General features: G+C 39.2%; 7 protein-coding genes and 4 long non-coding RNA genes across 17 annotated transcripts in view; 4 read left to right on the top strand and 7 right to left on the bottom strand.

Moving 5' to 3' along the window:
* Positions 1 to 1,778, bottom strand: part of LOC108624243 (odorant receptor 85b-like) — a 2,391-nt gene extending 613 nt beyond the window's left edge. Inside the window, exons 1-6 of one of the 2 annotated variants that reach the window (XM_026812973.1) lie at positions 1,511 to 1,778; positions 906 to 1,420; positions 596 to 695; positions 409 to 519; positions 169 to 324; positions 6 to 112 (exon numbers count right to left, since the gene is read on the bottom strand). In XM_026812973.1, the coding sequence (XP_026668774.1) occupies positions 47 to 112; positions 169 to 324; positions 409 to 519; positions 596 to 695; positions 906 to 1,420; positions 1,511 to 1,759 (1,197 nt within the window). In that variant the 5' untranslated portion in view covers positions 1,760 to 1,778 and the 3' untranslated portion in view covers positions 6 to 46. Of the gene's footprint in view, positions 1 to 5; positions 113 to 168; positions 325 to 408; positions 520 to 595; positions 696 to 905 lie in introns of both variants that reach the window. The other variant, XM_018023402.2, reaches the window with a different exon arrangement.
* Positions 1,779 to 2,364: 586 nt separating this feature from the next.
* LOC108624242 (odorant receptor 4-like) lies at positions 2,365 to 7,302 on the bottom strand. Of its 2 annotated transcripts, XM_018023401.2 has the most exons (9): positions 6,493 to 7,302; positions 6,276 to 6,375; positions 6,096 to 6,206; positions 5,863 to 6,018; positions 3,545 to 3,777; positions 3,229 to 3,328; positions 3,042 to 3,152; positions 2,802 to 2,957; positions 2,365 to 2,745 (listed from the first exon to the last, which is right to left on the bottom strand). In XM_018023401.2, exons 1-9 carry the CDS (start codon positions 7,278 to 7,280, stop codon positions 2,695 to 2,697), a joined length of 1,806 nt encoding a protein of 601 aa, XP_017878890.2. In that variant the 5' UTR covers positions 7,281 to 7,302; the 3' UTR covers positions 2,365 to 2,694. The 2 variants fall into 2 exon arrangements, with proteins under 2 accessions (XP_017878890.2, XP_026668771.1); XM_026812970.1 differs by lacking the exons at positions 2,365 to 2,745; positions 2,802 to 2,957; positions 3,042 to 3,152; positions 3,229 to 3,328; positions 3,545 to 3,777 and adding an exon at positions 5,592 to 5,785.
* Positions 4,275 to 5,581, top strand: LOC113464229 (uncharacterized). Of its 3 annotated transcripts, none has more exons than XR_003389075.1 (4): positions 4,275 to 4,365; positions 4,459 to 4,521; positions 4,604 to 4,775; positions 4,965 to 5,581. It is a non-coding gene; the product is annotated as an uncharacterized LOC113464229 (long non-coding RNA). The 3 variants fall into 3 exon arrangements; XR_003389074.1 differs by having other exon boundaries at positions 4,604 to 5,319; positions 5,383 to 5,581; XR_003389073.1 differs by having other exon boundaries at positions 4,604 to 5,581.
* Positions 7,303 to 7,817: 515 nt separating the features above from the next.
* On the top strand, positions 7,818 to 9,101 carry LOC113464232 (uncharacterized). The gene is made up of 3 exons (XR_003389078.1): positions 7,818 to 7,895; positions 8,328 to 8,445; positions 9,014 to 9,101. It is a non-coding gene; the product is annotated as an uncharacterized LOC113464232 (long non-coding RNA).
* Positions 8,001 to 9,717, bottom strand: LOC108624264 (odorant receptor 82a). 2 transcript variants are annotated; one of them, XM_026812979.1, is made up of 5 exons: positions 8,909 to 9,717; positions 8,569 to 8,668; positions 8,385 to 8,495; positions 8,162 to 8,317; positions 8,001 to 8,089 (listed from the first exon to the last, which is right to left on the bottom strand). In XM_026812979.1, the coding sequence occupies exons 1-5, from the start codon at positions 9,694 to 9,696 to the stop codon at positions 8,039 to 8,041; spliced, it is 1,206 nt and encodes a 401-aa protein (XP_026668780.1). In that variant the 5' UTR covers positions 9,697 to 9,717; the 3' UTR covers positions 8,001 to 8,038. The 2 variants fall into 2 exon arrangements, with proteins under 2 accessions (XP_026668780.1, XP_026668779.1); XM_026812978.1 differs by lacking the exon at positions 8,001 to 8,089 and having other exon boundaries at positions 8,094 to 8,317.
* A 721-nt stretch (positions 9,718 to 10,438) lies between these two features.
* On the bottom strand, positions 10,439 to 12,226 carry LOC108624241 (odorant receptor 82a-like). 2 transcript variants are annotated; one of them, XM_018023400.2, is made up of 5 exons: positions 11,351 to 12,226; positions 11,014 to 11,113; positions 10,824 to 10,934; positions 10,601 to 10,756; positions 10,439 to 10,527 (listed from the first exon to the last, which is right to left on the bottom strand). In XM_018023400.2, the coding sequence occupies exons 1-5, from the start codon at positions 12,136 to 12,138 to the stop codon at positions 10,477 to 10,479; spliced, it is 1,206 nt and encodes a 401-aa protein (XP_017878889.1). In that variant the 5' UTR covers positions 12,139 to 12,226; the 3' UTR covers positions 10,439 to 10,476. The 2 variants fall into 2 exon arrangements, with proteins under 2 accessions (XP_017878889.1, XP_026668776.1); XM_026812975.1 differs by having other exon boundaries at positions 10,445 to 10,756.
* Positions 11,536 to 14,268, top strand: LOC113464230 (uncharacterized). The gene is made up of 4 exons (XR_003389076.1): positions 11,536 to 11,618; positions 12,579 to 12,660; positions 13,700 to 13,863; positions 14,180 to 14,268. It is a non-coding gene; the product is annotated as an uncharacterized LOC113464230 (long non-coding RNA).
* LOC108624267 (odorant receptor 4-like) lies at positions 12,704 to 14,753 on the bottom strand. The gene is made up of 5 exons (XM_018023428.2): positions 13,596 to 14,753; positions 13,350 to 13,449; positions 13,172 to 13,282; positions 12,950 to 13,105; positions 12,704 to 12,888 (listed from the first exon to the last, which is right to left on the bottom strand). The coding sequence occupies exons 1-5, from the start codon at positions 14,408 to 14,410 to the stop codon at positions 12,838 to 12,840; spliced, it is 1,233 nt and encodes a 410-aa protein (XP_017878917.2). The 5' UTR covers positions 14,411 to 14,753; the 3' UTR covers positions 12,704 to 12,837.
* Positions 14,683 to 15,344, top strand: LOC113464233 (uncharacterized). The gene is made up of 3 exons (XR_003389079.1): positions 14,683 to 14,768; positions 14,897 to 14,952; positions 15,285 to 15,344. It is a non-coding gene; the product is annotated as an uncharacterized LOC113464233 (long non-coding RNA).
* Positions 14,900 to 16,502, bottom strand: LOC108624239 (odorant receptor Or2-like). The gene is made up of 5 exons (XM_018023397.2): positions 15,690 to 16,502; positions 15,501 to 15,600; positions 15,320 to 15,430; positions 15,084 to 15,239; positions 14,900 to 15,022 (listed from the first exon to the last, which is right to left on the bottom strand). Exons 1-5 carry the CDS (start codon positions 16,478 to 16,480, stop codon positions 14,972 to 14,974), a joined length of 1,209 nt encoding a protein of 402 aa, XP_017878886.1. The 5' UTR covers positions 16,481 to 16,502; the 3' UTR covers positions 14,900 to 14,971.
* Positions 16,503 to 18,781: 2,279 nt separating this feature from the next.
* LOC108624238 (odorant receptor Or2-like) lies at positions 18,782 to 20,901 on the bottom strand. The gene is made up of 5 exons (XM_018023396.2): positions 19,530 to 20,901; positions 19,341 to 19,440; positions 19,160 to 19,270; positions 18,928 to 19,083; positions 18,782 to 18,866 (listed from the first exon to the last, which is right to left on the bottom strand). The coding sequence occupies exons 1-5, from the start codon at positions 20,318 to 20,320 to the stop codon at positions 18,816 to 18,818; spliced, it is 1,209 nt and encodes a 402-aa protein (XP_017878885.1). The 5' UTR covers positions 20,321 to 20,901; the 3' UTR covers positions 18,782 to 18,815.
* Positions 20,902 to 20,911: the final 10 nt, after the last annotated feature.

The raw sequence follows: 20,911 nt of genomic DNA, 5'->3' as shown, positions 1-20,911 counted from the left end.
CTGTATAGTAACGGGTAACGTCACGGACTATCCTCGACAGATGTTATCATAGTTTATCATTTGTTATAGTCTCGCGCAGTACGTTCAGGTATCCCATTGACAATTTGCAGATCTGTAAATTATTTTTCATACGGTACATGTAAGTTGAGATTCCTGTCTAACACTTACATCCGTGAAAGTAGCCAGGGACATCTCCGTCATCTTTCCAGCCGTGAGTCTCATCGGATAATTGGACATGACAATCACCAATATTAGTGAGCGAGCGTGTTTCACCGATAATCGGTACCAGTCCAACGTACAAGATGTTCGACTCACAATCTGACTCTTTTAGACAAAACATTTATGATAAATATCCAGGTACAATTTGGGAGTTTATAATAGATGCTAAAGAGTAGTATAGCACGTTACTTCATTGAGAAGAAGTTGACCGACGTAACAGAGTATGAAAATACAAAACGCACAACATAAACCCAGAGTGAAAAAGATTATCATGGATGCAGTATTATGATCCGCCAGGTCCTGTGGGATCCGAAACAGTGGTATTTTATTTCTGAAAATGCTTTAAGGACTTTCAAATGCTCAACAACTTTCGTACCACGAGGATGTAATATACGCCGAGGCATATTAAAATCGTGCCCCCTACCATTTCGATCAGACAAATATATTCCAATACTCTTTGAACATCGTTTAAAAATCTGTAATCAGCAATATCCTAAATGTATAAATTGTTTATTAATTAAGCAAATGTAATTGTTTGTACAATGTTTGTGCAACAAAAAAGTGGTCAGTAGAATTAGAAATTACGTTTACTGATATGACCGTACAACCGTCGCATACATACATTAATGTACTGGGACAAAACTGAAAGGAAAAGAGCTTTGTTGTTTGACAAAAATTCCATTCACCGTTTTATGTTCCATTGATAATCCACGATATCCACGATCCTTTGCTGCACTTCATGTTCAGGCATATTCTCGTTCTCGCTGAGTTGATTCATCTTGTTGGCCAGGATTCTAAGCAGGCAGCAAGCGTGAAGAGTCAACAAGACCGAGATCCCGGTGGTCCCTGTGGTGGTCGAGTACAATACAAACCCGCCCAAGAATTGCATGACGCAGATTATCTCGTAAATTGGAGATTGCTGAGCGTCAAAAATTACGTAGTACGAGGGCAAAGGTAAGAGTCTTATAGTGGTGTTATCAGCTAGCGTTATTGACCCTCTGATTATGGGTACAAGCCGATAACTTAATCCACCGCCGTATATGGTAACCGCGACGATCATCACTATTCTCTTTCCTTCTTTCGCTGTCTTGAGGAAAATTAGCCGATTATTCTCCGTCGCGGTATACCAATCCCGTTTCACCGTATTCAAACTCTGCCGGACCTCTTTCATCCGAAGTAACACAATCGTGTATTTGATTAGCTGCATGATGCACATAATTAGCGATCCGATCATTTTCATTCTTACCTTTGGGTTATTCTCTTTTAGAACTACGTATAGGAAATATGGTACCAGCCAGAACAAGAATAAGAAGTATGTGACGAATTGGACGATTTTTTGTATGATTTTTGAGGACAGGTGCGAGTCAAGTGGGAGAGGCCAAACGCCGAGGAACGTTAAAATTGGTTTCACAAGGCTCGTAGCATACTTGAAACCTTGCTCCGCCTTTTCTGTCTGATACCAGTTATCCATGGTCGAATGCTCGAACGTGACTGGATACACGTAACCAGCAGAGGGGATAGGTTTCGATTTTATGGGCATCGTAGCGCTTGCGTATATCAAATGTTAAACAATATCATTTCTCAGGAACATCGGACGTTTCATACGGAGATCTGGATTATACTTGTTGAAATTATACGTTTGAAAATTATATGTACGGGCAAGACGGATTCATTCGTCTGAGGAAAGTTCTTTCGTAAGAGCAACTTGATGATCCTGCCACTACCGTTCATTTTTTCAAGATAGTGTAATTGCGATTTAGAAGTTATAGAAACGCGACGAACAAAAATATTATAAACAACTTATTACAAATTTTTATAAAAAGATGACGGTTGTCGAAAATTTGATACGCTTTTAATCTCCGATGGAAGTTTTCCGTTGTCTACAATGATGTTTCTAGCCCGTTCATTGATCAACGGTTCGAGCAATACTATAAGTATATGCATTAAAAAGGATTGCGCAAACAGAGGGGAACCAGCTGTGCGTTGGCGAGCACACCATCGTGCTCTGTTTCTCTGTTATTCGCTATAACAGAATATTATTACATCGTTTATTATAAGTTCCTCGTCTATCATGATACTTATAATTCCGGAAAGGACGAATCGGTAGTGTGCGTGTTATATTGTCATCCCCTTGGACTATTTTCACACGAGTAAGTGATATCGCAATTTTTATAAAGAATAATGCCGTCAGGCATATCGCCGTTTAAGAATAGTCAGGCACAAAACAGGCTATCAGGGTGATAATTACAGAAAATATGGTAACAAGGATTCTAGATGGATTTAGTACAATTTTCTCTTTGACTGCCATAGTAAGCAGCTCGAAAAAATTTGAATAAATATTAATTTTCATGAGGTTATACAAACAATTATTGTGCTTCTTTGATAAAATAGTAATGAGAACTGCGCTACTCAAAGCAAATTGGCGAGTAACGTCACGGACTATCCTCGACAAATGTTATCATAGTTTATCATTTGTTATATAGTCTCGCGCAGTACGTTCAGGTATCCCATTGACAATTTGCAGATCTGTAAATTATTTTTCATACGGTACATATAAGTTGAAATTCCTGTCTAACACTTACATCCGTGAAAGTAGCCAGGGACATCTCCATCATTTTTCCAGCCGTGAGTCTCATCGGATAATTGGACATGACGATCACCAATATTAGTGAGCGAGCGTGTTTCACCGATAATCGGTACCAGTCCAACGTACAAGATGTTTGACTCACAATCTGACTCTTTTAGACAAATTATTTATGATAAATATCCAGATACAATTTGGGAGTTTATAATAGATGTTAAAGAGTAGTATAGCACGTTACTTCATTGAGAAGAAGTTGACCGACGTAACAGAGTATGAAAACACAAAACGCACAACATAAACCCAGAGTAAAAAAGATTATCATGGATGCAGTATTATGATCCGCCAGGTCCTGTGGGATCCAAAACAATGGTATTTTATTTCTGAAAATGCTTCAAGGACTTTCGAATGCTCAACAACTTTCGTACCACGAGAATGTAATATACGCCGAGGCACATTAAAATCGTGCCCCCTACGATTTCGATGAGACAAATATATTCCAATACTCTTTGAACATCGTTTAAAAATCTGTAATCAAGCAGTATCCTAAATGTATAAACTGTTTATCAATTAAGCAAATGTAATTGTTTGTACAATGTTTGTACCACAAAAAACTGGTCAGTAGAATTAGAAATTACGTTTACTGATATGATCGTACAATCGTACATACGCATACATACATTAATGTACTGGGACAAAACTGAAAGGAAAAGAGCTTTGTTGTTTGACAAAAATTCCATTCACCGTTTTATGTTCCATTGATAATCCACGATATCCGCGATCCTTTGCTGTACTTCATGTTCAGGCATATTCTCTTTCTCGCTGAGTTGATTCATCTTGTTGGTCAGGATTCTAAGCAGGCTGCAAGCGTGAAGAGTCAACAAGACCGAGATCCCGGTGGTCCCTGTGGTGGCCGAGTACAATGCAAACCCGCCCAAGAATTGCATGACGCAGATTATCTCGTAAACTGGAGATTGCTGAGGATTCAATGACAGAATAACAGAATACGAAGCGACAGGTAAGGGTCTTATGGTGGTGTTATCAGCTAGCGTTATTGACCCTCTGATTATGGGTACAAGCCGATAACTTAATCCACCGCCGTATATGGTAACCGCGACGATCATCACTATTCTCTTTCCTTCTTTCGCCGTCTTGAGGAAAATTAGCCGATTATTCTCCGTCGCGGTATACCAATCCCGTTTGACCGTATTCAAACTCTGCCGGACCTCTTTCATCCGAAGTAACACAATCGTGTATTTGATTAGCTGCATGCTGTACAGAACTAGCGGACCGAGAATTTTCATTTTTACCTTTGGGTTCTTCTCTTTTAGGACTATGTACAGGAAATTTGGTACCAGCCAGAACAAGAATAAGAAGTATGTGACGAATTGGGCGATTTTTTGTATGATTTTTGCGGGCAGCAACGAGTTAGATGGAAGTGGCCACGCGCCGATCACTGTTAAAATCGGTTTCACAAGACTCGTGGTATACTTGAAACCTTCCTCCTCCTCTGTTATCTCATCCGTTTTATCCATCGTCGAATGCTCGAATGTGACTGGATACACGTAAGTAGCAGAGGGGATGGGCTTCGAACTTATGGGCATCATAGCGCTTGCGTGTATTAAATGTTAAACAATATCATTCTTCGAAATTGTCAGACATCCCTTATAGAGATGAGGATCAGAAATTGGTTGATGAAATGATACCTTGGGAAATTATGGGTAAGTTCTTTCATAACAGAGATTAGATGATTTTTCGATTACTACTTGCTGGGAGGGTGAAATCGCTATTGAAACATTCTAGGCTTTACCAGCTAGGGAGCACTGTTATTCGCGTCGTAGCTGTCCTCTCCTTTTTCCCCGCGTAAGGGGGCCGCGAGTTTCGGTTCCGAGGAATCGCCCGGCGATGAAATAAGGAATCGGTAATAATTAGCGCCCAACGGCGAAAGATCGGTGACATAACGTGTTAAGTATAGGTGAGATTCGTTTGAATAAACGTTCGATAAGAATCGATTAAATCAGGTATAATCATTGAAAGATCTCGAACCATCCACTACTGACCAAAGAACTTTCCCTCTACAAAATTATAAAAATCTGTTGATAAGGAATGTTGTACGTAAGAATTTTATTATGAATTTGTTTTTAACACGACGGGGTGTCGACAGAGTGTTACGCTTTTCATCTCCGACAAAAGTTATCCGTCGTCTGCAAACTTGTTCAACCGCTGCGCTGGAAACAATGATTGATGCATTGCTGTAAGTAGGTACGTTAGAAGAGGTAACGCAAGCGAAGGGGAACGAGCAGCGCGTAGATGAGCGCTCGTTCTCAGTGCTCTGTTATTATGTAACGTAAAACAATATCATAATATCGTTTCTTGACCATCATAATTAATTGTGTTCCATGTGAAATTTCTGAAATTATACAAATAATTCCTCTCTTGTGATTACATGCAGTATCCTCCATGCAATCGTCGTTTATTGCTATTTTAACTGCGATAGAAGTCGGCATATTTTCATGAAAGTGAGTAATCTTACGATAAAAGAAAAATTGAAATTAGGGCAGAGTGCTCTTTTTGTTCGACAGTGTATCTGACAGAGTGCTCTGGGAAATTCACAATGCGTCAATTAGAAATACTAGCCAGATGCCTCAAATATTAGCTATATCAGTTTATCAAGTGCTGAGAAAGTTTGCGGAGATTTTTCAGTACAAAATGGCTTCACAGTTGTGAGCTGCTTACTTTCAGCAATTTCGTATGGAGCGTGCTACGTATTGATCGACTCATGAGGGTATGTTATAGAAACAATGTATTGTTTTGACATAGATTGAACTAATTTTTCTTTAAAAGTCAGTATTTTTCTAAAATTAGTTTCCACGTCATTGAGAAGCAGTACATTATCCAGTATTTCTTATGCATAATAATTCGAGTATGAAAATCTTAAACGACTTCGCGAAGTATATTCAAGTATGCCATCGACAGTTTGAAGACCTATTCCATAAAATTTTTATATGTATAGATGTATTGACATTGTAGATAAAAAGTTATTTCATTCGCGATGTACTTACATCTGTGAAAGTGGCTAAGGACATCTCAAGCATCTTGCCGGCTGTTAGTTTCATTGGATAATTAGACATAACAATTATCAATATTAATGTCCGGGCTTGCCTCGGTTGCAGCCGATACCAATTCAACGTACAAGACGTTAGACCCAGGACTTCACTCTTTTAATGCGAAATCGACATTCGTTATTAGGTAAAACAAAAATATAAGAGATATTTCCGATAAAATAATTTCTTACTTCATCGATAAGAAGTTGACCAATGAAACAGAGTATGAAAACGCAAAATGTCACGGAAATTTCTATCGTCAAATAAATAATGAAGGCCGTCGTATTGCCATCGTCCAACGCCTAAAATGTCCGTCTCGTACATACATATAAATATAATTCTATAAACGTTCCCCAATTATAATAACGTACCTGAAGAATATAATATCCTTCGAGGCATATTAAGCCAGTGCCTCCTATCATATCGTTTAAGTAAACGTACACAGTGATCTTTTTAATGTTCTTTAAAAATCTGCAATCAACCGCAATGTGTTTTGTACGGAAATGTAAAACATATCGTTTTTAAAAAAAAATCGATATCCTTTATTAACAGAACAAACACTTTCATTGTCTAAAAAATGTCACTTACCGTTTTACTTTTATATGAAATTCAACAACATCTGCGATGTCCCGTTGAACTTCTCTTTCCGTTGTATGTTCTTTGTCTGAGAACTGTTTCATTTTATTGTCCAGAATTCTGAGCAGACTGCACGCGTGGAGAACGAGCAAGGCAGATATACCGCAAGATCCGCTGATGACCGCGTACGTAGCGAAACCACCCATAATTTGCAATAAGAACAATATCTCATAATTCGGAGTCACCTGTTCATCCAAAAAGGAAAAGTAAACTGGACACGGTAAAGGTCTTATGGTGATATTATCCGGTGTGACAATTGTCCCTTTCAGAAGAGGCAGGAGGATCCTGTAAGACACCCCTCCACCGTACATTGTGGACGCCACGACTAATACTATCTTCCTACCGATTCTCGCTTTCTCTAAAAATATCAATCGGTTGTCTTCCGTCGCGGCTATCCAATCCTGTCTGATCGCGTCTATTCCTTTCTGGATCTCCTTCGCACGGTACAGGATAATGGTGTACTTGGGTACCTGCAGGACGCAGTTTATAATGGGTCCCATGAGCCTCAGTCGGAACTTGTTGTTCGTCTCTTTCTTGATCACGTAAAGAAAAGGTGGTATGAGCATAAGGAAGAACAGAAAATACGTAAAGACTTGCGTCATTTTTTGTACGATCTTCGAGGACAGTGGATAGTGAGATGGAACCGGCCATGCTCCGACTATAGTTAATATCGGTTTCATGAATCTCGTCGCGTATTTTATATCTTCCTCTGCTTGAGCTACTCGAGAGATTTTCTCCATGATCAAGCTGTCGAGCACGACTAAACGCGAGTAACGGGGAGAGATGTGGTTTAATGGATGGCACTGCGCTTGCGTGCGGGAATATAAAATGATAAGCTTACTTCGAATTAGTCGAATATTGTAACGCAAGACAATTTCTTCCGTAAGATCTTTTATTTTACCATCGAAAGCTAAATTACTAGTTTGCAAATCTTGCTCGTGGTTACTGTAGTACGCAATTTTCAACTTCAATATTTTTCTATCAAATTGCTACGTTCAGCACGTTGATTGCTATAATGGACGAAAGGGTTCTGAACGTACGACGGGCCGAGTTGCATGCAAGTGCCGTACGATCAAAATTATACTATTTTTGTAATCCATTATGTTCATAAAGATTCATTTCACCCACGGCCGACAATCGCTATGATGTACAACGTGTTTCCAAGAAAGTACTTATTTCTGGTATATAGTTTTCCTTCTCGTATTGGAGATGGAGTCTTATAGAGGTAATTTACTCATGGCTGTGATACTGAATAGAGCATACTCAATTACCAATCTTATACGATTGAAATGAAAGTGTGAATAACTATACATTATTGAAGAATTATTTGAACGTATCAAGGACAATTTGAATTGGTAAAGTATATATAAATATATTCTATTAAACAGTTACTGATTGCCTAGAAATATGTTTCTCAATTTCGTATACGATTTCTACCAGTAATATCTCCCTATTTGATATGACCTTAGGTCATAAATAATGAGTACTAATAAAATCGTTAAACTACTTGACGCAACATATTCATGTATCCCAATGACAATTTTATTACCTAAAATTCATGACAAAATTATTTGCGATAATAAATAGAAAATATTCGTAAAGTACTTTTTTTTCTACGCACGTCCGTGAAAGTAGTTAGTGACATTGTTACCACTTTGCCACCCGTGAGCTTCATTGGATAATTTGACATAGCTATGATTAATATCAACGAACGCGCTTGTTTTGGTTGCATCCGATGCCAGTCTATCGTGCACGACGTGTGCCTGACGTTGTCGCTCTGTTAACAGGAATACTTATACTGCACAGGTGAACACACGCTGATTAAATGAAAATTGACATCGTACTTCATCGAGTAGAAGTTGCCCGATGTAACAGAGAACAAAAGCACAGAATGTGAAACAGAACGTAAGCGTAATATAAACGACCATGCTGGTGGTATTCTTATTCTCCCATTCCTAAAATTATAATTAGTCTCCTTCGTACTCTTCAATGCATTCTTTCTATACGTATGTAATCATATGTTCGTACCATCAGCATACAATATTCTACCAGGCATATCAAACACGTACATCCTAACACTTCAGTCAGACAAACAAATTCTATAATCTCTTGAATGCTGTTTAAAAATCTGTAATCAACCAATGTGTTCTCACCCGGGGTATACGGGTACTCGAAACTATAGGCTCGGGTCGGGTCGGGAATTTTTTTCGGGTTCGTATTTCCGACCCGATCGACCCGACTTTCGGGTACCCCCACATCACTGTATAACTTTATCGTTTTAAAAAACTGTTAAAAGTGTCAGAAGTGTACTTTATCTTAAAAGAACACGTACAAAACTACCTTCACCTTATGTAAAAGTGTCACTCACTTTTTCCCTTTCATCTGAAATTCGACAATGTCCGCGATTATCAACCGCATTTCCTTTTCCGTCATATGCCCTTTGTCTGTGAGCAATTTCATTTTATTGCCCAAGATCCGGAGCATGCTGCACGCGTGGAGAACGAGGAAGGCGGATATACCGCAAGATCCACTGACGACCGCGTATGAAGCGAAGCCACCCATGATTTGCAGAAAGAACAATATTTCATAAAATGGGGTCTGTTGTTCGTCTAAATAGGCGAAGTAAACTGGACAAGGTAATGGCCTTATCGTAAAATTATCCGGTGTGACAATCGTTCCCCTCAAAAGTGGCAGAACTATCCTGTAATATATGCCTGCACCATATATCGTCGAAGAGACGGCTAACATTATCCTCCTCGCGATCTCCACTTTTTCTAAAAGGATTAATCGGCTTTCTTCTGCAGCGCTTATCCAATCCTGTCTGATCGTGTGTAAACCTTTCTGGATTTCCTTCATGCGGTACAGGATGATGGTGTATTTAACCATCTGCAGACCGCAATTGATTATAGGGGCCATGAGCTTAAGTCTGATCTTGTCGTTTGTCTCTTTTTTGATCACGTAATGGAGAGTAGGCACGATCATCAGGAAGAAGACGAAATACGTGAAAGCATGCGTAATTTTCTGCACGATCCTCGAGAATAATGAAGAGTGATCGGGAATAGGCCATGCACCGACCGATGTCAAAATCGGTTTCATAAGACGCGTCGCATATTTTATGTCTTCCTCTGCTTGCGTTACTCGAGAGATTTTCTCCATGATCACGGTCTCGAGCGCGACTAACCGCCAGTAACGAGGAGAGACGAGATATAATGGATAGCATCGCGCTTGCGTGCGGACGTATAAAATAATAAGCTTACTTCGAACTAGTCGAACATTATAATATCAGACGATTTTTCTCCGTAAGATTTTTTATTTTACGATCGAAGGCTAAATTACTAGTCTGAAAATTTCACTCGTGGTTATAGTAGTTCGCAATTTTTAACTTCAGTATTTTTCTATCAAATTGCTACGTTCGATACTTTGATTGCTATAATGGAGGAAATGCGAAAGGGTTTTCAATGTTCGACGGGACAAGTTGCACGCAAGTCCGTGCCGTACAATCAAAATTATACTATTTTTGTAATTCACTATGTTTATAATGTGTAATTTCAACCACGGTGGACAATCGCTATGATGTACAATGTGTTTCGAAGAAAGTACTTATTTCTGCGATGTGGTTTTCCTTCTCGTGTTGAAGATGGAGTCTTATAGAGGTAATTTACTCATGGCTGTGATACTGAATAGAGCATACTCAATTACCAATTTTTTACGATTGAAATGAAAGTGCGAATAACTATACATTATTGAAAAATTATTTGAACGTATCAAGAACAATTTGAATTGGTAAAGTATATATAAATATATTTTAAATATATTTTATTAACAAATTACTAATTGCCTAGAAATATGTTTCTCAATTTCGTATACGATTTCTACCAGTAACATCTCCCTATTGATATGACCTTAGGTCATAAATAATGAGTACTAATAAAATCGTTAAACTACTTGACGCAACATATTCATGTATCCCAATGACAATTTTATTACCTAAAATTCATGACAAAATTATTTGCGATAATAAATAGAAAATATTCGTAAAGTACTTTTTTTTTCTACGCACGTCCGTGAAAGTAGTTAGTGACATTGCTACCACTTTGCCACCCGTGAGCTTCAATGGATAATTCGACATAGCTATGATTAATATCAAGGAACGCGCTTGTTTTGGTTGCAGCCGATGCCAGTCTATCGTGCGCGACGTCTGGCTCACGACATTGCTCTGTTAACAGGAATGCTCACACTAAAGAGACGAACAGGCGCTGGATAAATGAAAATTGACATCGTACTTCGTCGAGTAGAAGTTGCCCGATGTAACAGAGAACAAAAGCACAGAATGTGAAACAGATTGTAAACGTCATGTAGACCACCATGCTAGTGGTATTCTTATTCTCCCATTCCTAAAATTATAATTAGTCTCCTTCGTATGTGTATTTTTGAATGCATTCTTTCTATACGTGTATAATCATATGTTCGTACCATGAGTATACAATATTCTACCAGGCATATCAAACATGTACATCCTAACACTTCACTCAGACAAATAAATTCTATAATCTCTTGAATGCTCTTTAAAAATCTGTAATCAACCAATGTGTTCTCACCCGGGGTGTACGGGTATTCGAAACTATGGGCTCGGTTCGGGTCGGGAATTTATTTCGGGTTCTTTTTTCCGACCCGATCGACCCGATTTTCGGGTACCCCCACATCACTCTATAACTTTATCGTCTTAAAAAACTGTTAAAAGTGTCAGTCGTGTACTCTGTCTATAAGAACAAGTACGAAACTACCTTCACCTTATGTAAGTGTCACTCACTTTTTGCCTTCCATCTGAAATTCGACAATGTTCGCGATTTTCCACCGTATCTCCTTTTCCGTCATATGCCCTTTGTCTGTGAGCAATTTTATTTTATTGCCCAGGATCCGGAGCATGCTGCACGCGTGGAGAACGAGGAAGGCGGATATACCGCAAGATCCACTGACGACCGCGTATGAAGCGAAGCCACCCATGATTTGCAGAAAGAACAATATTTCATAAATTGGGGTCTGTTGTTCGTCTAAATAGGCGAAGTAAACTGGACAAGGTAATGGCCTTATCGTAAAATTATCCGGTGTGACAATCGTTCCCCTCAAAAGTGGCAGAACTATCCTGTAACATATGCCTGCACCATATATCGTCGAAGTGACGGCTAACATTATCCTCCTCGCGATCTTCGCTTTTCCTAAAAAGATTAATCGATTCTCCTCCGTAGCGTTTGTCCAATCCTGTCTGATCGTGTCTAAACCTTTCTGCATTTCTTTCATGCGATACAGGATGATGGTGTATTTAATCGCCTGTAGGCCACAATTAATTATAGGGGCCACGAGCTTAAGTCTGATCTTGTTGTTCGTCTCTTTTTTGATCACGTAATGGAGAGTAGGCACGAGCAGCAGGAAGAAGACGAAGTATGTAAAAGCATGCGTAATTTTCTGTACGATCCTCGAGAACAATGGACAGTGATCTGGAATGGGCCATGCACCGACCGATGTCAAAATCGGTCTCATAAATCGCGTCGCGTATTTTATATCCTTCTCTACTTGCACTACTCGAGATATTTTCTCCATGATCACGGTCCCGAACGCGACTAACCGCTAGTAACGACAGACGTGGCTTAATGGATAGTATTGCGCTTGCGTGTGGGCATATGAAATGTTAAGCGCACGTTCAATCGGCAAAATGCTGTTATTAAAGATAATATCGTTGTACATACAAAATTGTAGCCTGGCATCATGAAATGCCTGTTGAAAATTTTCCCGTGGATATTATACTCTGCAATTTATAGACGAAGTTCTCCTATTCCTTTTGTAGTACATTGTTCCCATCGATACTTACACCGATTACTGTGATTGTAAATGCAAAAGAGTTCTGCGTACAGGGTGAAACATGTTACTTGCATGTATGCGCCGTATGATAGGAATTATATCTGTTATGTTCGTGCATGTTTACTTCAACTATTTTTTCAGGCTGCATTTATTGTTATTTAATTGGATGTGTATTATTGTAGTGTAGTATGTGTAGTCATGCCGACTGCTGGGCTTCATACGATCTTCATGAATAATGTCTGGAAAATTGGAACGTGTCGAAAGGTGTGTTTGATAAAATAAAGTTCACTGAATGTAGTTAAATAACTATTGTTGAAAAATATCTAATTGACTAGAAACATGTTTCTACATTCCCAACAGGATATCTATCGGAGAAGAAGTATGCGTTTTCTATCGGTCACATCTTTCTAATGCACATAATTAGAAGTATTGGTTCAATTATTAAACTACTTGACGCAACATGTTCATGTATCCCAACGATAGTTTTATGACCTAAAAATAATTTAATATAATCGTCGAAAGAGGCGCGTTGAGAAAATATTCGTATACGCACATCTGTGAAGGTAGTTAGTGACATTTCCATCACTTTGCCAGCCGTAAGCTTGATTGGATAATTCGACATTGCAATAACTAGTACCAAAGAGTGCGCCTGTTTCATTTGCATTCGATACCAATTTATCGAGCTCGATGCCTGGCCCGCTTCGTCGTTCTATTAACACAAACATTCATCCTTAAAACTGTTTATTTTTAGTAAATAAAATCGCGTTGTTCATACTTCGTCAACGAGCAGTTGACCAATGTGACAGAGTACAAAAATACAGAACGTGAAAGATGCTGTCAACATGATATACACCACCACTCCGGTGGTGTTCTTATTCTCCCACTCCTAAAATATTTCCATTTCTTTTATATTTCTGAAAGTAATCTTTCCGCGTTTAGCTCTATATTCGTACCATGAGAATACAATATTCGACGAGGCATACCAGACAAGTGCCTCCTAACATTTCACTTAGGCAAACGTATTCTGTAATTTTTTGAATGTTCCTTAAGAATCTGTAATTAAATCGCAAATATTGTACATACGTACCAGTAGTCTATTTACTTCTCATTTCACTTAGACATAGTCAGTGATCGGTAATTGTTATTCGAATCACGAATTACGTTATATTGAACATTCATTTATTTCCAATTTCACTTACTCATTTATTCTCGTCTGATAGTCGACCATACTCGCAATCCTCTGATGCACTTCCATTTCAGACATCTGTGTTTCTCTCACGAGAACTTTCATTTTGTTAATCAGGATTCTTACCATGCTGCACGCATGGAGGACTAGGAGTGCCGAAATCCCGCAGGATCCGCCGACAACCGTGTAAACTACGAACCCGGCCACGACTTGCAGCAAGAACAATATTTCGTAGTTCGGAGTCTGTTGTTCGTCCAGAAAAATGAAGTAACTCGGACAAGGTAATGGCCTGATCGTAATGTTATCCGGAGTGATGATCGTCCCCCTCGCCAGGGGAAGGAACGTCCGATATCCCAAACCACCGCTGTAGATCGTTGCCGCGGCTATCAACACTATCCTCCTTCCTACTTTTGTTTTCTCAAGGAAAATCTGCCGATTCTCGTCCGAAGCATTTATCCAGTCATGCTTCATCAAATCTAAACCGTACAAGATTTCCTTCTTGTGATACAAAAGAATCGTGTACTTGGAGACCTGCATACCGCAGTTGATAAGCGGCGCCAAAAGCCTCAGCTTCACCTTGTTGTTCTTCTCTTTCAGGAATATGCATAAGAGGCCCGGCACGATGATCAGCAGGAAGAGAAAGTATGCGATAACGTTCTTAATTTTCTGGATGATCTTTTTGGAGAACGGAGAGGAGTCTGGAACGGGCCAGGCACCCACTATCCCCAATATCTGTTCCACTAATTTCGTGGCGTATTTTATGTCGGCCTCCGCTCTCGTAATACGAGATATTTTTTCCATGTTGAATGCTCGCGTGCAACTAATCATGCGTCGACGTGGGAGGGGTTTCGTCGTGTCGTACGATAACGCGCTTGCGTATATAAAATTTTCATCGTTAAATATTCCACTGAGACATTACGCTTGAGAAGATTGCTAGTCTCTTACCGAACGTAAAGCGTAGCTTGAAAAATGATCATTTTGAAATTTAGATGTGTTACGCGGGAGCACTCGCTTGAGAAAGCTTTCGAAAAGTATACATTGGCGCATTCTATGTAGCGTATGCAATTTTGGCTGGCAAAAAGCTGTTGTTCGTTATGTCATGAAGACTGTCTGTACTAATGTCGAAGAGAATCACGTACTGCTCACTGAAACGCGCACCCGGCTGGAAATCATCCTTACGGATACGGTAATTTTCTTTTTCTTTGTATCACGTTGTGTCGAGAACTGTGGAATAATTTGATGAAATAAATTTTTTTAAATAAATCGTTGGATACACCCAAATGTATTTTTATTAAAAAGTTACTAATTTTCTAGGAATACAATTCTGGACTTTCTCTATGATTTCTATTGATGGCATCTTTCTCGTAAACGTAAGTACTGGTACAATGATTAAACTACTTGACGCAGCATGTTCATGTATCCCAATGATAATTTTATGACCTAAAAACAATTTAACATAACCGATGAAGAAAGTGCGTTCAGAAAATATTCGTATACGCACATCTGTGAAAGTAGTCAATGACATTTCCATCACTTTGCCAGCCGTTAGCTTCATCGGATAATTCGACATTGCAATAATAAGTATCAAAGAATGCGCCTGTTTCGCTTGCATCCGATACCACTCTAACGTGCTCGATGTCTTCCCCGCGTAGTTAGTCTGGTAACACGAACATTTATACTTAAACCCGTTCATTTAAAATAGGGGACGAAATTGCGTTAACAAGGTCCAGCCCATACTTCATCGACGAGCAACTGACCGATGTTACAAAGTACGAAAATGCTGAATGTGAAAGATATTATTAACATAATATAGACGACCACACCAGTGGTATTCTTATTCTCCCATTCCTAAAATATGTCAATCTCTCTTATAGAATGTCTACTAGTATTCTTTTGATATCTACTTATGTATTCGTACCAAGAGAATGTAATATTCGAGGAGGCATACTAAACACGTGCCTCCTAAAATTTCACTCAGGCAAATGTATTCTGTAATCCCTTGAATGTTCCTTACAAATCTGCAATAAAATCACGAGTGTAGTAGGCATATCCTATAAAAATAGCGCATGGTTTTCTTCTGTTTCTTCAATTCAATAGTATAACTCACTCATTTATTTTTGTCTGATAGTCGACGATATCCGCGATCTTCCGATGCACTACCGCCGTTTCGGATGTTTCCGCTCCTTCCACCAGATCCCGCATTTTGTTCATTAAGATTCTCTGCATGCTGCACGCGTGGAGCACCATAAGCGCGCAAATCCCGCAGCTGCCGGCGATCACCATGTAAGTTACGAATCCAGCCATGATTTGCAGTACAAATAGTATCTCGTATCTCGGAGTCTGTTGTACGTCTATAAACATGAAGTAACTCGCGGAAGGTAATGGCCTGATCGTAATGTTATCTGGAGTGACGATCGTTCCCTTCATTAGGGGAAGCAAGATGCGATATCCTAAGCCACTAGTGCAAATCGTGCTCGCCGCTATCAGCACTATCCTCCTTCCGATTTTTGTTTTCTCTAAAAAAATCAGCCGATTTTCGGGCGTGGCGCTCATCCAATCTTTCTTGATCAAATTTAAACCGTGTATGATTTTCTTCTCGTGATACAGAAGTAGAGTGTATTTAGAGAACTGCATTCCCGCGTTGATCATCGCCGCCATCAGTTTCAGTCTAACTTTGGTTTCTTTCTCCTCCAGGAATATTTGCGCGAGACCCGGTATGAGCAGCAGCAGAATTAGGAAGTACGAGATAAAGTTTTTGATCTTTTGTGCGAGCTTCTTGGAGAACGAAGCGGTAGCCAGAACTGGCCAGGCGCCCACTATACCTAAAATCAGTTTCACCAGCTGCGTGGCGTATTTTATGTCCTTCTGTGCAGTCTCTGTTGGGATTATTTTATCCATATTGAATGCTCGCGTACGACTAGCCGCGCGCCGTCGTCAGGACAATTCCGACCTGTGAATACTGCGCTTGCGTACGTACAATTTTCCGGCTCCATAAAACATTTCGTTACGACATTACTGGATATTAGTCTCTTACTGAAGACAAATCATAGACGCGAGCAGAAATTGATCGCTTTGAAATTTACCTGCGCCAGTGGGTCCCCCTTCGCATGAGAAAAGTTTCATTGAATTAGCCATAGGCCATTTGGTACATGATTCGTACTTTGTATGTTCAATGGACTGTTATCAAACCAAATAACATTTATATTCCGCTTGAAATGAAACTACAGAATAATGATGCTTCAGTTGCAATAAGAACTTTTCCACTTGCATGTGAAGTTCGCTTGCATCGAAAACAATGCCTGCTAAGCTGGATACATCTGTTTGTGAGAGTTTTACATATTCCAGAAGAAATTGACTAATGAAATATGCGTTTGTTCTTTATCACTGAAATATTATTATAGTCATTTAATTGACGTTGTTCATTACAGAAATTTATATGTATACACATAAAGTGGTCGTTCGTAAACAGCAATGGTAGAAGTTCTACGAAGAATTTGTTTGACACTTTGATTTTATCTATGGCTATTTTTGATAGGAACTGAACTTTTTTGAGTTTGATAGATTTCCTGAATGTATAACATGGATCGTTGAGAAGAAAATTGTGATCGTCCTGCTGGTGTGACTATATAAAAGATGTATGTGGTAAAAGAATTTTCTCTTCATTACATATATGCTTATAACGTTTGATTTTAGACACAGACAAGAACAAATTTTAATAAAAATATGACACAGTTGTATTACACTACTAATTAAACGTCCTCACGTAGTATATTCAAGTACTCCACTGACAATTTCATGACCTAAAAATGAAAATTCGTACGGTGTAGTTGATTAAAGCGATGAGTTTTGTTTTACATACATCTGTGAATGTTGTTAAAGACAGTCCCAACATTTTGCCGGCCGTGAGCCTTATCGGATAATTAGACATAGCGATTATTAATATCAAAGAGCGTGCATCCTTCACTTCTAGTAGATACCAATCCACCATACGAGACATTTGACTCACACTTTGACTCTAACAGTGGAAATATTTACAGCGGTTATTTCACGTATTCAAGATTATTATAATTAAAGTAAAGAAAAATAATAGCGACATACTTCGTCAACAAGAAGCTGGCCAACGAAACAGAATATGAGCACGCAAAACACGGTTTAGACACATCCGCAATCACAAATTGCAAGGTGAAAACACGAAACGACCGAAATTTCAATTTAAGACTATTGTTCCGTACGTAGATATAATTGTACCATTCGCCGCAGACAATTCGTAGTCGATTTGTGAGAAGGGAATCAACAGCTACTCTTAGAAAATTATTTTGACACAGTTTTCAAAATAAATCACAACCTTGGCACGTGCCGTGGCGTGTTACGCTTTAAAGATATCGCTACTTTAATAGCAAATACATGTAAATTTCTTGTAACATCTCTTGAGCCGTACGATTAAGCACTGATTCGACGAAGAATGCATCGTATCGTTGTCGCACTCATCGATAAGACAATTTCTTGTCGAAACGAATATTGCGAAGCACGATAAACCCATCTACCGATGGTGAATGAAGAATTGTTCGTAATTCGAGTGCTGATTATAGTAACAGTGCGGTCCCGGGAGTTGTTAGTTCCGACTGAAGACTTAACTGGTGCACCATGGAGACCGACGCCCGCGAGATCAGCTGCAAGAGTGAGCATCACTGATGCGTGAATTGTAATAACCGTTATAGGAATCGAAATCAAATATGGTGATCGTTTTTAGACAAGATATGGATCATGCAGAAGGGAACGATGACAATGTTAATCGCCGAGGTGATCGGTACAGGAATACTGCTCTTCGTCGGCTGCATGGGTTCCATCGGAACCATGGGACTGTCGATACCACCGCCGTTGCAGACTTCCATTGACTTTGGTATGACCGTCAATCGAATCTACTGATTATGGTAAGAACAGATTGCTTTTTTATAATACACGTGGAATCATAATAGTGTACGTCTGACATAAAGACTGCAGCAGGCTGGAAATCTTCCTTGCGGACACGGTAATTTTTTTTTTTCTTTGCATCACGTTGTGTCGAGAACTGTGGAATAATGTGACGAAATAAATTTTTTTAAATAAATCGTTGGATACACTTAAATGTATATTTATTAAAGAGTTACTAATTTTCTAGGAATACAATTCTGGACTTTCTCTATGACTTCTATTGATGGCATCTTTCTCGTGAATGTAAGTACTGATACAATGATTAAACTACTTGACGCAGCATGTTCATGTATCCCAATGATAATTTTATGACCTAAAAACAATTTAACATAACCGATGAAGAAAGTGCGTTCAGAAAATATTCGTATACGCACATCTGTGAAAGTAGTCAATGACATTTCCATCACTTTGCCAGCCGTTAGCTTCATCGGATAATTCGACATTGCAATAATAAGTATCAAAGAATGCGCCTGTTTCGCTTGCATCCGATACCACTCTAACGTGCTCGATGTCTTCCCCGCGTCGTTACTCTGATAACATATTTAGACTTAAACACGTTCATTTAAAATATCGGACGAAATTGCGTTAACAAGGTCCAATCCATACTTCGTCGACGAGCAGCTGACCGATGTTACAAAGTACGAAAATACTGAATGTGAAAGATGTTATTAACATAATATAGACGACCACACCAGTGGTATTCTTATTCTCCCATTCCTAAAATATGTCAATCTCTCTTATAGAATGTCTACAAGTATTCTTTTGGTATTTACTTATGTATTCGTACCAAGAGAGTGCAATATTCGAGGAGGCACACTAGACACGTGCCTCCTAACATTTCACTCAGGCAAATGTATTCTGTAATCCCTTGAATGTTCCTTACAAATCTGCAATCAAATCACGAGTGCAATAGACATATTCTATAAAAATAGCGCATGGTTTTCTTCTGTTTCTTCAATTCAATAGTATAACTCACTCATTTATTTTTGTCTGATAGTCGACAATATCCGCGATTTTCTGATGTACTACCGCGGTTTCGGATATTTCCGCTCCTTCCACCAGATCCCGCATTTTGTTCATTAAGATTCTCTGCATGCTGCACGCGTGGAGCACCATAAGCGCGCAAATCCCGCAGCTGCCGGCTATCACCGTGTAAGTTACGAATCCAGCCATGATTTGCAGCACAAATAGTATCTCGTATCTCGGAGTCTGTTGTTCGTCTATAAAGATGAAGTAACTCGGGCAAGGTAATGGCCTAATCGTAATGTTATCCGGAGTGACGATCGTTCCCCTAGACAGGGGAAGGAAGATGCGATATCCTAAGCCACTACTGTAAATCGTGCTCGCCGCTATCAGAACTATCCTCCTCCCGATTTTCGTTTTCTCTAAAAAAATTAGCCGATTTTCGGACGTGGCGCTCATCCAATCCTTCTTGATCAAATTTAAACCGTGTATTATTTTCTTCTCGTGATACAGAAGTAGAGTGTATTTTGAGAACTGCATTCCCGCGTTGATCATCGCCGCCATCAGTCTCAGTTTAACTTTGGTCTCTTTCTCTTTCAGGAATATTTGCGCGAGACCCGGTATGAGCAGCAGCAGAATTAGGAAGTACGAGATAAAGTTTTTGATCTTTTGTGCGAGCTTCTTGGAGAACGAAGAAGTGGCCAGAACTGGCCAGGCGCCCACTATACTTAAAATCCGTTTCACCAACTGCGTGGCGTATTTTATGTCCTTCTGTGCAGTCTCTGTTGGGATTATTTTATCCATGTTGAATGCTCGCGTGCGACTAGCCGCGCGTCGTCGTCAGGACAATTCCGACCTGTGAATACTGCGCTTGCGTACGTACAATTTTCCGGCTCCATAAAACATTTCGTTACGACATTACTGGACATTAGTCTCTTACTGGAAACAAATCATAGACGCGAGCTGAAATTGACCACTTTGAAATTTACATGCGCCAGTGGGATCTCCCTTCGCATGAGAAAAGTTTCATTGAAGTTGCTATAGGCCATTTGGTACATGATCCGTATTTTTTACGTCCAATGGACTGTTATCAAACCAAATAACTTTCATATTCCGATTGAAATGAAACTAGAAAATAATACGCTTCAGTTGCAATAAGAACATTTCCATTTGCATGTGAAATTCGCTTGCATCGAAAACAATGCCTGCTAAGCTGGATACATCTGTTTGTGAGAGTTTTACATATTCCAGGAGAAAATGACTAATGAAATATGCGTTTGTTCTTTATCACTGAAATATTATTATAGTCATTTAATTGACGTTGTTCATTACAGAAATTTATATGTATACACATAAAGTGGTCGTTCGTAAACAGCAATGGTAGAAGTTCTACGA

Source organism: Ceratina calcarata, unplaced genomic scaffold, assembly GCF_001652005.2.
Source record: "Ceratina calcarata isolate Rehan_Ccalc_2016 unplaced genomic scaffold, ASM165200v1 scaffold304.2_split_2, whole genome shotgun sequence".
Taxonomy (NCBI): domain Eukaryota; kingdom Metazoa; phylum Arthropoda; class Insecta; order Hymenoptera; family Apidae; genus Ceratina; species Ceratina calcarata.
Note: the sequence above shows the minus strand (reverse complement) of the source record. Positions and strands in the feature narration are given on the sequence as shown.

Bases quoted from the DNA above. Each gene is read 5' to 3' on its own strand.
- LOC108624241 (XM_026812975.1), bottom strand. From the start codon at position 12,138: ATGGAGAAAATATCTCGAGTAGTGCAAGTAGAGAAGGATATAAAATAC. The intron at 11,114-11,350 runs GTGAGTGACACT...GGTTGATTACAG, and splicing joins TTTCAGATGGAAGGCAAAAA to ATTTTTAAAGAGCATTCAAG. The intron at 10,757-10,823 runs GTACGATGTCAA...TCCTGTTAACAG, and splicing joins GGCAACTTCTACTCGACGAA to AGCAATGTCGTGAGCCAGAC.
- LOC108624238 (XM_018023396.2), bottom strand. From the start codon at position 20,320: ATGGATAAAATAATCCCAACAGAGACTGCACAGAAGGACATAAAATAC. The intron at 19,441-19,529 runs GTGAGTTATACT...ATTTGATTGCAG, and splicing joins TATCAGACAAAAATAAATGA to ATTTGTAAGGAACATTCAAG. The intron at 19,084-19,159 runs GTATGGATTGGA...ATATGTTATCAG, and splicing joins GTCAGCTGCTCGTCGACGAA to AGTAACGACGCGGGGAAGAC.
- LOC108624242 (XM_018023401.2), bottom strand. From the start codon at position 7,280: ATGGAGAAAATCTCTCGAGTAGCTCAAGCAGAGGAAGATATAAAATAC. The intron at 3,778-5,862 runs GTAAGTACATCG...TTGAATCCTCAG, and splicing joins CCTTAGCCACTTTCACAGAT to CAATCTCCAGTTTACGAGAT. The intron at 2,958-3,041 runs GTAACGTGCTAT...TTTGTCTAAAAG, and splicing joins GTCAACTTCTTCTCAATGAA to AGTCAGATTGTGAGTCAAAC.
- LOC108624264 (XM_026812978.1), bottom strand. From the start codon at position 9,696: ATGGAGAAAATCTCTCGAGTAACGCAAGCAGAGGAAGACATAAAATAT. The intron at 8,669-8,908 runs GTGAGTGACACT...GGTTGATTACAG, and splicing joins TTTCAGATGAAAGGGAAAAA to ATTTTTAAACAGCATTCAAG. The intron at 8,318-8,384 runs GTACGATGTCAA...TCCTGTTAACAG, and splicing joins GGCAACTTCTACTCGATGAA to AGCGACAACGTCAGGCACAC.
- LOC108624267 (XM_018023428.2), bottom strand. From the start codon at position 14,410: ATGATTAGTTGCACGCGAGCATTCAACATGGAAAAAATATCTCGTATT. The intron at 13,283-13,349 runs GTACGAATATAG...GAAATATTTTAG, and splicing joins TCGAATATTGTATTCTCATG to GAGTGGGAGAATAAGAACAC. The intron at 13,106-13,171 runs GTATGAACAACG...TTGTGTTAATAG, and splicing joins GTCAACTGCTCGTTGACGAA to AACGACGAAGCGGGCCAGGC.
- LOC108624239 (XM_018023397.2), bottom strand. From the start codon at position 16,480: ATGGATAAAATAATCCCAACAGAGACTGCACAGAAGGACATAAAATAC. The intron at 15,431-15,500 runs GTACGAATACAT...GACATATTTTAG, and splicing joins TCGAATATTACATTCTCTTG to GAATGGGAGAATAAGAATAC. The intron at 15,240-15,319 runs GTATGGGCTGGA...TCGTGTTACCAG, and splicing joins GTCAGTTGCTCGTCGATGAA to ACTAACTACGCGGGGAAGAC.